Here is a 15514-nt window from a genome sequence, read left to right as displayed (position 1 = left end):
CTGCCAGGAGCTATTTCTGAGCAGACAGCCAGGAATAACCCCTGAGCACCGCCAGGTGTGGCCCAAAAACCAAAAAAAAAAAAAAAAAAAAGAAACTAGAGCATGGGGTCAGAGAAATAGTCTAGCAGGTAAGGCACTTGCCTTAGCTGCAGGTGACTCGGTTATATCCTTAGCATCCCATATGGTCCCCTGAGCACTGCTAGGAGTGATTCTTGAGACCAAAGCCAGGAGTAACCCCTCAGATCACAGGTTATTGTCCAAAAATTTAAAAAGAAAAGAAACTACAGTTTACTTCTAAATGGTTAGTATCATACTGCTTTTCAGAAGAATACACTTATATTAAAATCAGGAAAATTACATTTATTGGTAAGCACAAGGTTGAAATCACTCTCATAGATTAACAATTGTGCTGACATGTGTAGTTTTGGAACTACTGCTCAGAGAGGTTAAAGGACATTGTTCCAGAGTGCTCAGCTAAGCAATTCAAAGGGCAGAATTTAAACCCAGATCAATCTCAATAAGCCTATTTAACTTCATCACTTGATGGACTGTATTCCTATCCCCCTTTTTTTAATATTATATATTCTTTCTGGGTCATCTTAGTTCTAGCTGTCAAAGTAATGTGGCTTTAGATTTGAGAGTATATTTTTTCCTATTTATTTCAGGTTCTGGGGCCACACCCAGAGGCGTTCAGGGGTCACTCCTATCTCTTTGCTCTGAATTTGCTCCTGGCAGGCTTGGGGGACCACATGGGATGCCTGAAGTTGAACCCATGTGGCCAACACATGCAAGGCAAACACCCCACCGCTGTACTATCACTCAGATTCTGAGATTTAAATTATTTTTACATACCTATCGGTATCTTCAGGATGTTCTATGAATCCATTTCACTACTGTAGATGGTCAGAACTGAATTTATTTTTTACATTGTCCTCAATATTTTAGTGATGTAGTGCTACACACCCAGATTTATAGCTGTTTCAATTATTCTTCTAAGGTTCTCATCTCTATCTGGCCTTTGTTCAAATTCCTCTAAATTATTCATCTTTGCACTATTATAGTTGAGTCTTATTGTTTCTCTCCTGAACTGATAATGATAAAATCCCTGCTAACTTTCAATTTGTAATCTTTTCATTTTTTATGTAGTAAAGTACTTAGATTGTATAAAAAGCAAATTTGGTCACTATCCAACCTCCTTCAGTAACTTTCCACTATTGCTATCAGACTTAGAACTAATGGCTCATGGGATTCTCTAAAATGAGGATTTTCTTTGACTTCATGTTGTTGGCCATTATTCATTTATTTGTTTGCTTTATTTTGGGGCCATACTCAGCAGTGCTTAGGGCTTACTTCTGTCTCTCTGCTCAGGGATCACTTTTTTTTTTGGTTTTTGGGCCACACCCGGTGGTGCTCAGGGGTTATTCCTGGCTCTCTGCTCAGAAATAGCTCCTGACAGGCATGGGGACCATATGGGACACCGGGGTTCGAACCAACCACCTTTGGTCCTGGATCGGCTGCTTGCAAGGCAAACGCCGCTGTGCTATCTCTCCGGGCCCAGGGATCACTCTTGATGGTACTTGGGGGACCTTTTGGGATGCCAGGCATTGAACTCCAGTTGCTATTGCAAGGCTGATGCTCTACTACTCTCCTATTGTTGTCTCAGCTGATTATTATTTAATCATTTGGAAGAATAGGAGGTTGATCCTTTTCATAGAGGATATAGTTGATGGTAATTTAAAAGAAATCTGTTGGATTAGCCATTATTGCCTTATAATTAGGATAATCAGAATGCTAGTTCTCATTTTAAGTGAGAGCCTATAATGAAGTTGGTGTCATGAAATGTAAAGATGTATATTGATTGATTGATTTAGGCCATGTCTGATGATACTCAGGGCTATTTCTGGCACAGTGTTTTTAGGGTTCACACATTAACACATTAACCAGTGCTTAGAGCCCTAATAGAGGGTGAGGTCATGTCCCTCACCACTTCAATGTTATTTTAAAATATCACCCTTGGGAAATTAAATACTCTAATTTATAAGATGGTTGATTTTGCATTGGCATAGACGACTTAGGGATTTTTGTTTTATTTTTTATTTGATGTGGGGTGGGGGCTACACAATAGCATTGCTCCGGGATTACTCCTGATCCTGTACTTAGTGATCACACCTGGCATGCTTGGGTTTTGTGGTTAGCTGAGTGCAAGGCACTACCTGCTCTACTGTCATTGGCTTTGGGATTCAGACTTTATTTGGAGGTATTGAGGAAGGGAACAGAGAGGATAAGAAAGAGAGTGTGAATAACATGCCCAAGAGAGAGTGCAGGTTTCTCTAAAGGCAGAGAGAGCCCTGGTACACAACCCAGTATGAACGTAGGGAGTTGCACATCTCCAGAGGGGAGATGCTGCCACATGTGGTGTGGCACCATGGACCCACTCACCACATGTGCTCTGGGCTTCTGATTTTAAAGTAAAGTAATATCACCCTTGTTTCACCTTCTCAGTGCTCTTATTTGTTCATGAAATGAATTAATTAAAGTTTTAGTTCATGAGCAAACATCTCTTGAAATGCACTACAGTTAACAAAACAATTCTTTTAATGGAATTTTTGTAAGAGTGCAATGTCTGATTTCTTCAGCAGCTCAAAGTTAACTCAAGCTATTTCTTGTACACTCTTCTATACTGTTATGTATAGAAATTCCAGAAAAGAAGAGGATACTTATTAACTGCTTTTTAAACAGAAAGAATGATAAGAAGAGGCACTACTGCATTATATTTGAGCAGAACAATCAAGTATTGTCTGTGTGGTAGAGTATAAAGTTTTATTTATTATTTGTTTATTTTGGGAGGGGTTTTGGGCCAGCACTAGCCAGTGCTTAGAGCCCTAAGCACTATTCCTGACTCTATGCCCAAGAGTGACTCAGGGATTGCAATGCTCAGGAATTAAATGGACCAGGTTCCTCTTATATGATCACTCTGGTCCAATAGTATAAAGTATTTTTAACAAATTATTTGGGGTGGATGGAGAGATAGTCCATGTGTTAAGGTGCTTACTCACATGCAGCTGACCTTGGTTTGATCCCAGCACTGTATATGGTTAAATGAGTACAACCAGAGTGACCCAGTGAGCAAACTACTTCTTATTTAAAAACCAATGTATAGTTGCCACGTTGATTGCAAAGTATTTCAGTGACTTAGAAATTAAGAAAGGTATCCTTAAAATTTTACATTTTAAGTTAAAAATAAGTGTATACTGGGCATAGAAATCTAAAATTGAATGCAGCTAATAAGTTTAAATTTTAGAGAAACAGAATAGTGACCCGTTCTGTCAGATATAAATTACGTAAGGGTTAACAATTCACAGAAGACATATTTTCGAAGATTTTTTTTGTTAGCCTGCTATTGTTTTTAAATACCATCTACTAAAAAAATGTTCCTTATTTTTTTGGGGGAGAGGGCCCCACACCTGGTGGTGCTCAGGAGTTGCTCCTGGCTCTGCACTCAATAATTACTTCTGGCAATGTGTGGGGGTCCATATGGGAAGCTGGCTTTGAACTTGGCTCAGCTATATTCAAGGCAGACACCCTACCTACTGTACTGTCTCTCTGGCCCCAAAGGTCTTTACTTTTTCAGTAGGCCTTATATTCAAGAGATATATAAGAGAAGCAAATAAAGGAATGTTTCACTTAATAGAAAGTATTAGAAAAATCACAGATAGATTGTGTTTCTTTTACCTTAGCTGGATGTCATGTTTGGAAACTCAGTATGAACTAACGAGGGTTAGACTGATCATGGAAGGTAAGATTAAAGACTTTTTAATAGGAACTTTGTAATGAATGACAGAGTAGATTAAAAATGTCTGATGGAGCACCAAGTTTGTAAACCTTGGAGTCTAGAGACTTGAAGTTAGTGAAAGGGCAAGTAGAATTTGTTAGTAAATATTTATGGATATACTGCCATCTTGAGTTAGTTCTAGAAATGGCATTTTTCATTGTTTCCTGTGATTGTAGTTTAATTTTTATTGACTTTGCTTTCGATTTTGATGATGCAGTGAAAAGCATTTTGAAGCCATGTACTTTAACATAGATATTTGTGGATGTTACCTAAACACTTGAATTATCAATAGCTATGTACAATTGTTAGAAACTTTCAGCTAGCTTTATTTGGTGAATATTAATTCATTGTAGTAAAATCTGGAATGGTGAAAAATAGATATTTGAACATTAGAGATACCCCTATGTTTATAAAAATTTTATACTGTATTTTAACTATTCTTGTTACACACAAAAAAGCACTTGTGACAGGTTATGTTGAAACACTTTTCTTATTTATTTTGGAGGGGTTACCTTCCTTGTGGTGTCAATGGGACAGTGCTCTATTGGATATAGAACTCTTGACCTTTTTTTTTTTTTTTTTTTTTTGGTTTTTCGGGCCGCACACATTTAATGCTCAGGGGTTACTCCTGGCTAAGGCTCAGAAATTGCCCCTGGCTTGGAGGGACCATATGGGACGCCGGGGGATCGAACCACGGTCCTGATCCTTGGCTAGCGCTTGCAAGGCAGACACCTTACCTCTAGCGCCACCTCGCCGGCCCCAGAACTCTTGACCTTATATATCTTAAACATGCACTCCAGCCCTTTGAGCTATCTCTTCTTCTTTTTTTTTTTTTTTTTTTTGGTTTTTGGGCCACACCCGGTAATGCTCAGGGGTTACTCCTGGCTATGTGCTCAGAAGTTGCTCCTGGCTTGGGGGACCATATGGGACACCGGGGGATCGAACCGAAGTCCGTCCAAGGCTAGCGCAGGCAAGGCAGGCACCTTACCTTTAGCGCCACCGCCCGGCCCCTGAGCTATCTCTTCTAACCCTAATTTTTTTTAATAAAGTAGTTTTCTTTGGCATACATAGCACACACACCTTTTTTTGTCTTTATAAACTACTCTTGTTTTTTTTTCCAGAGTTGTGATCTTATCTGTGTTTAAAATAGTTACTTATTTTCCTGATAACATGTAATTGGAAGATTTTAACGAATGCTTTCATCATTTTTTGTGTAATTCTTTACAAAGTAAACTTATTCTCAGTTCAGCATTTTGGTTCGTGGGCTTAAGATATTTTTATTTGGTTTGTGGGGTAGAGACACTGCTGGCTTTTGTGCAGGGCACACTCTTGGCTGAGCTCAAGGCTCCTGCCTGGCAGTGCTCAGGGGATTATATGTGCTGCTGGGATTGAATGTAGGCTGCATGTGGACAACAGGTACCTTATCTGGTATAATGACTCTCCTACATTAAGCTTGAGGTTTTTTTTTTTTTTTTTTTTGTGGTTGTTATTGTTGTTGTTTTTGAGATACACCTGACTATATTCAGAGATCACTACTGGATTTGTGTTTAGGGCACTCTGAAAGGCTAGGGATTGAATTGAGGCCCACTACATGCAAGGCAAACTATTTATCTACCACACTGTCTCTCTGGCCCAAACTTGAGTGTCTTTTTTGTTTGTTTTGTCTCTATTGTTTTTTGGGCCATACCTATCAGCTCTCAGGTTATTCCTGACTCTACACTCAGAAATCCCTCCAGGCAGGATCAGGGGACCATATGGAATGCCGAGTTGACCATGCATGCAAGACAAATGCCTTACCTGCTATGCTCTTGCTCTGGCCCCAGCTTGAGACTTGGGGTGTCTTGTGGTACTCTAGAGGTCTTGTTTTTTGTTTCAAGTAGCCTTGAAGAGAGAGTTGAGCTGGTAATTAACTCTTAAAAAAATCATATGTCTAATTTCTACATAATTTTTAAATTTTATTTTGATATATTGTTCAACAATGCATTTGTTTTTCAGGTACCTCAATACCCAGTTTATTAAGAAGAATAAATTGACAGAAGCTGACCTTCAATATGGCTATGGTGGTGTAGATATGAATGAACCACTCATGGAAATAGGAGAGGTAGGAATGCTTTAAAAACAACTGATGGGCGTAAGACTGTACATTGAGATTATTTGATTCACTTTTAAAAAATTGTTAAGCAGGGCCTGGAGAGATAGCACAGCGGCGTTTGCCTTGCAAGCAGCTCATCCAGGACCAAAGGTGGTTGGTTCGAATCCCGGTGTCCCATATGGTCCCCCGTGCCTGCCAGGAGCTATTTCTGAGCAGACCGCCAGGAGTAACTCCTGAGCATCGCCGGGTGTGGCCCAAAAACCAAAAAAAAAAAAAAAAAATTGTTAAGCATTAGAACACCCCAAATATGGATCTGGAACATTAGCACACCAGGAAAGACACTTTCTTTGTACACTACCAACCTTGTTGCCATCTCTGACATCTCCTATGGTCCCTTGAGCCAGGAGTTATCCCTGCATGCAGAATTAGGAGTAAGCCTGGAACTTTGGTTCGGGTAACCCCCAAACAAACAAACACATCACAAAAAAAGTAAAAAAAAATGCTATAATGATTCTCAAGACTCGATGAGAACTGAAAAGATGTGATGAGTTTCATTTTAATAAGTTATGATAGAAGAATGATAATAACTGCCCTGTGATAAAGCTCACTGGTGATGTTTCATGTAGTGAAACAGTACAAAAGGGGTCGATGTGTGAGTATAGAAAATTGTACAGGGAAGTAGGGTACAGACAGCCCCAGCATCCTGGCTCCTCTCAGCTTTCTGAGCATCACTGGGTGTGAGCTTTGTAGCTCCTGAGCACTATTTGAGCTTCGTTGGTACTTTCCAGTGCCACAGTACCTGTGTAGTTTTGCATATATAAAATAGGTGTAAAAATCAGACATTTAGGGACTGGAGCGATAGTAGAGCTGGTAATGTATATTTGTCTTGCATGTGTCCAATTCAGCCTCAATTCCCAGTACCCGGTACGATCCTTTCAGCCACAGAGCTCAGAGCCCCTGAGTATTGTTGGGTGTAAACTCCCCCTCATCTCCAGGAGAAACAAAAAAGAAATAAAATATTTACTGAAATAAGTAATAAATGTTCCCAGATCTCCTCATTCAGCTACACAGAAGTTGCAGCCCATAGTTTGAGAAGTGAGACGTTAGGGTACAGTGGCGAACTGGCAGAAGCACCCTGTGCTCATAGGGTTAAAAATGCTGAAAGGATGGGGCCGGAGAGATAGCACAGTGGTGTTTGCCTTGCTAGCAGCCGAGCTAGCCTGAGCAACGTCGGGTTTGGCCAAAAAACAAAGCAAAACAAAAAAAAAACAAAAACAAAACAAAAATGCTGAAAGGGAAAAATGTTAAATTCTAAATGGTGTTAAAGAAAGAAATAAGGGCCCGGAGAGATGGCACAGCAGCGTTTGCCTTGCAAGCAGCCGATCCAGGACCAAAGGTGGTTGGTTCGAATCCCGGTGTCCCATATGGTCCCCCGTGCCTGCCAGGAGCTATTTCTGAGCAGACAGTCAGGAGTAACCCCTGAGCACCGCTGGGTATGACCCAAAAACTAAAAAAAAAAAAAAAAGAAAAGAAATAAACTGCTAAGATTAATAGCTTTTAAACATTAAAGTTAAACATTAGTAGAAATGTAATTGAAAAGTCCTTTTAGAAAAGACACTTCCAGTAGACCTAAAAAAGTTTTAAAAGTATGTTGTTCAGTTTACTGTGAAAATAATATAAAATCAACAAGTAACATGAGTTAAATATTAATAAATGACTAATGTTAGTAATAAAATAGATAAGTAAATTAATAATAAACATGGCAACAAAAGGTTTAAATGTTTAAAAGCTTTCTTTTTCTTTTCTTTCTTTCTTTCTTTCTTTTTTTTTTTTTTTTTTTTTTTTGGTTTTTGGCTCACACAGGGCAGTGCTCAAGGGCTACTCCTCGCTCTATGTGCAGAAATTGCTCCTGGCAGGCTCCGGGGACCATATGGGATGCTGGGATTCGAACCCCATCCTTTTATATGCAAGGCAAATGCCTTACCTCCATGCTATCTCTCTGGCCCCTAAAAACTTTCTTGACCTTGAAATAAGGGTGACTAGGGGAAGTTAATTAAAATTTAACAAGCATAGAAGAATAGTTTTTTTTTTTTTTTGGTTTTTCGGGCCACATCCGTTTGATGCTCAGGGGTTACTCCTGGCTAAGGGCTCAGAAATTGCCTCTGGCTTGCGGGGACCATATGGGACGCCAGGGGATCGAACCGTGGTCCTTCCTTGGCTAGCGTTTGCAAGGCAGACACCTTTCCTCTAGTGCCACCTCGCCGGCCCCGTAGAATAGTTTTTTAAAATAAAGGTAAACAGTAGAAATCAGTGCATAAAAACTCTAACAAGTGGGCCCGAAGAGATAGCACAGCGGCATTTGCCTTGCAAGCAGCCGATCCAGGACCAAAGGTGGTTGGTTCGAATCTCGGTGTCCCATATGGTCCCCTTGCCTGCCAGGAGCTATTTCTGAGCAGACAGCCAGGAGTAACCCCTGAGCACCGCCGGGTGTGGCCCAAAAACCAAAAAAAACCCCAAAAAACAAAAACAAACTCTAACAAGTGGCTTGAGCAAAAGTACAATGGGTAGCGGACTTGGTTTTCTTGCATTCCACCTAGGTTTGATCCCCATGGCATCCCAGATGGTCCCTTGAACACTATGAGGTGTGATCCCTCAATACAGTGCCAGTAGTAAGCCCTGAGCATCACTGGATGTTACTCAAAACCATCCCCTGCCCAGCCACACACACACCTTCAAAAATGTTATGAAGGTGACAGTGGTATGTAAAATTACTTTGTGTGGTGTGTGTGTGTGTGTGTGTGTGTGTGTGTGTGTGTGTGTGTGTGTGTGTGTTTAATAGGATTCTTTTTCATGTTGTTTTTTCCCACTTATGTCCCAGAGGGGCTGGAAACCAACTGCATGTCTCCAGTTTGCAAAACAGGCACCTATTATGAAACTCCATGGATATATACATATAATAGAAATGGTTGTGTAGAAACTTTTTATTTATCTTTTTTTTGCAAGCACATAAAATTGCATACTAAGGATTTTTAAAATTTCATATAAAATTTTTTTTCTTAGTTTTCAGTTTTTGTGCTACAGACACACTGCAATGAAGAGTGAGTGAGTGTTGTGTGTCTTTAATTTTCTAGACACTATTCTGCTATTCTGGGATACAGTTGTAAACAAAGTAGACAAAAGTCTTGTATTCATGGAGTTATTTTTGTGTGTTTATATTTGTACTTCAACAGAAAATTTCAGACATGGATAGAAGGAAGTGGATTTCTGGGTCTTAGTACATTCTGAATTTTGATAACCACACATTTTTCCTTTTAGAAGACTCTCAGTTTGCTCTCAGAGGTAGCTATTAAGATCTTGTTTTCTTACTCATTACCCACTCCCCAGATCCCCATCAGTGCTCTTTAAAAAGAGAAAGAAAAAAGGGTAAAACTTAAGGATGTTCCTTGTGGTGGGATAGATTCTTTTATCTGTGTGAAAAGGAATTACTGGCCAGAGTGACAGCATAGTGGTAGGACGTTTGCCTTACACACGGCTGACCTGGGACTGATCCGGGTTCGATTCCTGGCATTCCATAGTCCCTTGAGACTTCCAGCAGTGATTTCTGAGTACAGAGCCGGAAGTAACTCCTGAGTGCCACAGGTTGTAGCCCAAAAACCCAAAAAGAAAAAAAAAAGGTGAAGTGGAATTACCGATACATAAATAAGTTGTTCCAGGGAAACAGCAGAGTAAAGCCTTTTCATTTATAGAGATTTATACCTGTATAACTGTGGTACTTTGGAAACAGGAGCAATCAATTTTGCGATTAAAATAATCTTTACTCTGTAGGAAAAATGTATTAGAATTTAAAGCTAATGTGAAAGACAGAACATTGAAAATTTTGGAAGGCATAAAAATACATACCTCAAATTGGTAAGCTTTTAGAAGCTTAAAGGTCAGGGGCTGGAGAAAGAGCAGTAGACAAACCCTGCCCTTGCATGGGCCCCAGAGCACTTCTGAGTTTGTCACCCCCACCCCCCCAAATAAGGACAAAACAAAAAAGACAAAAGATTGGTAAATTTGAGTACAAAATCTGGTTTTTATAGAAACACCAGAGAAACTTACCAAGTTGTAAAGGACGACTAACTATAGCATCTATGATCACCAGTTTTATATATAGAACTATATATACAGCTTACAATATGAACAAGACAAATGGACATTACTGAGAGTATGAAACGGGATACAAAACAAATATGAAAAAGGCTGCATAACCTCATCATGGTTTTATGAAAATGCCAGTTAAAACTGTTAGGAGATCCCGTTTTGCATTCAATAAATGAACAAAATATGAGCAGAGTCTGGGAAGGTCAGTTGCTTTCTAAGATGTTGCTAGTAATAACTCATCCAATGATTAATGATTAATGATTGCTGTGTCAGCATAAATCTGAAAACTCCTTGACTTTATTTAGTAAATCACTCCCTGGGGATACTTAGTTGGTAGAGTAATAAGCCAGGGAATGGTTGGGTATTCTTTTGGGGGGAGGGGAATGGGAAGTTACATAAAGATACATAAAAGATGCTCAGGGGTTACTTCTGGCTTTGCACTCATGCATCACTCTGGATGGTGCTGTGGGGACCACATGGGATGACAGGGATCAAATCCACATCAGTCACGTGCATGGCAAACACTACCTGCTGAACTATCATTACTTCAGCCCCAATACAGGGAGTGATTTGACATAAAATTAAGCAGAGCAATAATTCAAAGGGGATTGAACTGGTCATCTGGGACACTGGTGATGGTAAAATTATTTCTTGGGCTGTGGTGAATGTAGAGTTGTTTTATTACTCTTTTAAGTTATCTAGCTTTTATATTGATAGGATGAAGGGTTCTAACTCAAGAAAGTAGCCAGTAGTCAAATTACTAATATGTATTAATACTTTTGGGTGACTATTGCCCTTTCCTAATATAGGATATTTAACAATAAAGTAAGGTTTCATAAAAATGTAATTTATCATAAAATTTTTTTCATAAAAATTTTTATGTAATTTTCATCAAAATGTAAATATAAAATAAAAAAAACTGGGGCAGGGCTACACCTGGTGGTGCTCAGGGGTTACTCCTGGCTTTGTGCTGAGAAATCACTCCTGGCAGGCTCAGGGGATCATTTGGGATGCCAAGGATTGAACCCAGGCCTGTCATGGGTTGGCCAAGTTGCAAGGCAAATGCCCTACTGCTATGCTATTTCTCCGGTTCATATCTAAGGTTTTTAATTTAGGGTAAAACATTAGTTCTTGGACCCGGAGAGATAGCACAGCGGTGTTTGCCTTGCAAGCAGCCGATCCAGGACCAAAGGTGGTTGGTTCGAATCCCAGTGTCCCATATGGTCCCCCGTGCCTGCCAGGAGCTATTTCTGAGCAGACAGCCAGGATTAACCCCTGAGCAATGCCGGGTGTGGCGCCCCCCAAACCCCCCAAAACATTAGTTCTTTGGTTTGTAAAAGTCTAAAATAACAGTCTTTATCATTTCAAAAGGGAAATTTGGGCCTGGAGAGATAGCACAGTTGCGTTTGCCTTGCAAGCAGCCGATCCAGGACCAAAGGTGGTTGGTTCGAATCCCAGTGTCCCATATGGTTCCCCGTGCCTGCCAGGAGCTATTTCTGAACAGACAGTCAGAAGTAACCCCTGAGCACCACCGGGTGTGGCCCAAAAACCAAAAACCAAAAAAAAAAAAAAAAAAAAAAAAGGGAAATTTATATTCCATATGTGCCTTCAAATTTTTTTTTTTTTTTTTTTTTTTTTTTTTTTGGTTTTTGGTTTTTGGGTCACATCCGGCAGCACTCAGGAGTTACTCCTGGATCTACGCTCAGAAATCCTGGCAGGCTCAGGAGACTGTATGGGATGCCGGAATTCGAACCACCATTCTTTTGCATTACACGGCAAATGCCCTACCTCCATGCCTTCTCTCCAGCCCCTTAATTCAATCTTGATGATTATTTTTTTCCCTGGCAGCTAGCATTGGATATGTGGAGGAAATTGATGGTTGAGCCACTTCAGAATATTCTTATTCGAATGCTGCTCCGAGAAATAAAGAAGTAAGTACTGACCGTTCTCTCAATTCTGCCTGCACTGCTATCTAAGTATTCCTCACTAACCAATTGCGCCGCTGGAATTCTGGCTCTTTCTTTCAATTCTGTTTGAGATGGCTTAACATAGATTTCCAGTTTCATGATTGTTAACTGAACCTAGGCCTCATTTTATTCCAGCAGACTGCTTATTTCTTTTCATTAGTTTGTACTTCCTCAGTGGTTATGGTGATGGAGGCTGTCAGGGATTATACCTGGCAGTGCTCTGACGCTATTGGGTTCACTCCCTGATACCCCATATGGTCCCTGAAACTCCACCAGGAGGAATCCCTGAGTACAGAGTGAGGAGTAAATCCTGAGGCAAAAAAACAGAACCACAAATGAAAATTATTCACAGTGCTTTCTCAAGATTTAGCTCATAGCGCCATTGTTCTTAAATGGGCATTTGTTCACTTGACCAAATTTTAGTCAAGTGTATTATTAAATTTTGTGATTTAATAAGTGGATTATCAAATTTAGTCTGTATTATTAACAGCATCAATTCACACAGTAAAATAGAAGAAAGTCATTATACTTATATTGATTGTATATATAAGATAATGTGATAATGTAGAAACTCAATACAAGAATGTGAGTTTCTAGTATTCTGGTAGGGAGAACAGCTTAGTTATTAGGCACTAGAAAAATCACTGTATTTTCTTGCCAGTACCTTACCACTTCCAGGCTATGTGATCAGAAGCCATTGGCAACAGTGCTGAGACTAGCGGAAGTAGACATATTCCCAACACTGCGCAAGGACGGTAGGATTGGTCATGAGAATGGATGTTCTAAGTACTTAGATATTTGTCATTCTTGATTAATTTTAATTTTGTTTGAAACACTATCACTGGGTCCGGAGAGATAGCACAGCAGCATTTGCCCTGCAAGCAGCCGATCCAGGACCAAAGGTGGTTGGTTCAAATCCCGGTGTCCCATATGGTCCCCCGTGCCTGCCAGGAGCTATTTCTGAGCAGACACCAGGAGTAACCCCTGAGCACCGCTGGGTGTGGCCCAAAAACCAAAAAAAAAAAAAAAAGAAAAAAAAAAAAGAAACACTATCACTGTGTTCCAAGTAGATGAAATGGGGGTACCTAAGGGTAACTTGCTCTATTTTTACTCAAGAAAATTTTGTAGCCCCAGTTATACAGATGTATAAAATAGGTGTGCAAATAATAAAATATTTACTTTTAGTACATTATTTTACACTTTATTTTAAACTTTTTAAGGAAAAGGGCTGCATATGCTTTGCTTGTAGGAAGCTCAGGTTTCTTCCTCAATACCTCATGGTCTTTCAAGCATCACCAGCAAACAGTCTCCAAGTTCAGAAACAGGAATAATCCCTGATCATTGCTGGATATACCTCTAATAAAGTCCCTCAAAACCCCCCTAAATTTTTGTATTTTTGAAATTTATTTAAGCACCATGGTTACAAAATTGTTCATGGTTGAGTTTCAGTCAAACAATGAACACCTCCCTTCACCAGTGCATGTTTTCCCTATGGACAGACATTTTCCTTCTCTCTATCTCTGTCTTTCCTTTTTTTCCTTTTTTTGACACTGTGGTTGCACTATTGTTACTGAAAGGGTACCATGTATATTATTTTATCCCCATTCAGCACCCTTTATTTGTCCAGAGTGATCATTTTCAATTATCATTGTTTATTAGTGGACCCATCTCTACCCTAGCTATAATCCAAAACTCTTCATTGCAAGTTTCCCTGCCATGGACTGGTCCACCTGGGCCCTATAAGATTTTATTTGTTATTTCCCTCCCCATTCAATTATGTGACATTAAGTTTAAAAAAACTTTAAGTTTAAGTTTAAAAAAAATGAGGGATTTAGATCATGATTTAACCAGATTTAGTTTGAGCTAAGAAGGAAAGTTGCTGAGGGAGAAATACTTTCCTCATGTAGAATCTTACATGAACTCACTGATCTTATTAGTTTTGTAGACTTTGTGTTCAAAGTCTACATGACTGGCAGTTACTACAGTTGTATTAATTTCTGTATTTAAAAATTGTCACAGAATATCCACATGACTAGAAGGAGAATGAAAGATGATTAGAGGAGTGTTGAGAGGCAGGCTAAATTTTGAAGGTAATTGCTGCAAGTGCTTGTTCTTTCTTCTTCTTTTTTTTTTTTTTTTTTTTTTTTTAGGTTTTTGGGCCACACCCTGCAGCGCTCAGGGATTACTCCTGGCTCTTATCTCAGAAATTGCTCCTGGCAGGCATGGGGGCGTGGGGGACTTTTGGGTTGCTAGGATTTGAACCACCCTTGGTCCTGGGTCAGTCACTTGCAAGGCAAACTCCCTACTGCTGTGCTATCTCTCTGGCCCCTGCTTTTCTTTTCTTTTCTTTTTTTTTTTTGTTTTTTGTTTTTGGGCCACACCCAGCGGGGGTCAGGGGTTACTCCTGGCTGTCTGCTCAGAAATAGCTCCTGGCAGGCACGGGGGACCATATGGGACACCAGGATTCGAACCAACCACCTTAGGTCCTGGATCGGCTGCTTGCAAGGCAAACACCACTGTGCTATCTCTCCGGGCCCATATCTAACTTAATTTTATTTTATTGAAACCATTGTGATTTACAAAGTCCTTCATAGTTGGGTGTCAGACAAACAATGTATCAGGGCCAATCCCACCACCAGTGTCGACCTCCCTCTCTGGGCCCAGCCCTGCTTTTCTTAAATATTAGAAAATCTTTATCCCAGATTAAGTAATAATAAACTTATTGGGGAATAATGGTGGTGTATTTTTTTAACTTTTTATAAAAAAAATAATTGTTTTAAAATAAAGTGAAATATTTTCATTAGAAAAGCAACTTGAGCCAGAGCAATCGCACAGCAGGTTGAGGCATTTGCCTTGCATGAGGTCGACCCGGTAGATCCCTGGCATCCCATATGATCCCCTGAGCCTGTTGGGAGTGATTTCTGAGAGCAGAGCCCAAACCCCCCAAAAGAGCAAACCTTTGCCTAATGTTTGGTTTTGCTAAACACCGTTATTGGAGCGACAAGCTTCCAGTTTAGGGCCAAATTGTGTTTTGTTTCAAACTTTTCTAGTCATCTCCCTATATTTAAAAATAATATATGGGCCCAAGCGATAGCCCAGCGGTAGGGTATTTGCCTTGCGTTCTGCCAACCCCCTGCGGACCTTGGTTTCGAGTAACCCCTGAGCATTACCAGTTGTGACCCAAAATAAAAAATAACCAACGTTTTAAAAAAGAAATACGATACAGTAATAAATGCCTGTAGCTACCCACATTTCTTATCGAGATTAAGATTTGCTTTGACAGTAGTGGATTTGACACTATACGAATTTGCCAAGTGTCACCTATGGACTTGGATTGGTTCTACTTATTTATTATGTATTTTTGTTTGGTGTGCCACACTTGGTGGTGCTCAGTGATTGCTCCTGGTTCTCTGCCCAAGAGTGACCCCTGGAGATTCTCAGGGGACTATATATAGTGTTGTGTTTTGAAAGGATAGGCAG

At 39.9% G+C, this 15514-nt stretch overlaps 1 protein-coding gene across 2 annotated transcripts in view; it reads left to right on the top strand.

Moving 5' to 3' along the window:
* The window catches only part of CUL2 (cullin 2), a 101152-nt gene that overhangs the window by 52312 nt on the left and 33326 nt on the right, over window positions 1-15514 (top strand). For both annotated transcript variants that reach the window (XM_049776455.1, XM_049776454.1), the window contains exons 5-6: window positions 5828-5933; window positions 11916-11998. In XM_049776455.1, coding sequence (XP_049632412.1) covers window positions 5828-5933; window positions 11916-11998 — 189 coding nt within the window. The remainder of the gene's footprint in view (window positions 1-5827; window positions 5934-11915; window positions 11999-15514) is intronic.

This window comes from Suncus etruscus, chromosome 7 (assembly GCF_024139225.1).
Source record: "Suncus etruscus isolate mSunEtr1 chromosome 7, mSunEtr1.pri.cur, whole genome shotgun sequence".
In the NCBI taxonomy this organism is placed as follows: domain Eukaryota; kingdom Metazoa; phylum Chordata; class Mammalia; order Eulipotyphla; family Soricidae; genus Suncus; species Suncus etruscus.
Note: the sequence above shows the minus strand (reverse complement) of the source record. Positions and strands in the feature narration are given on the sequence as shown.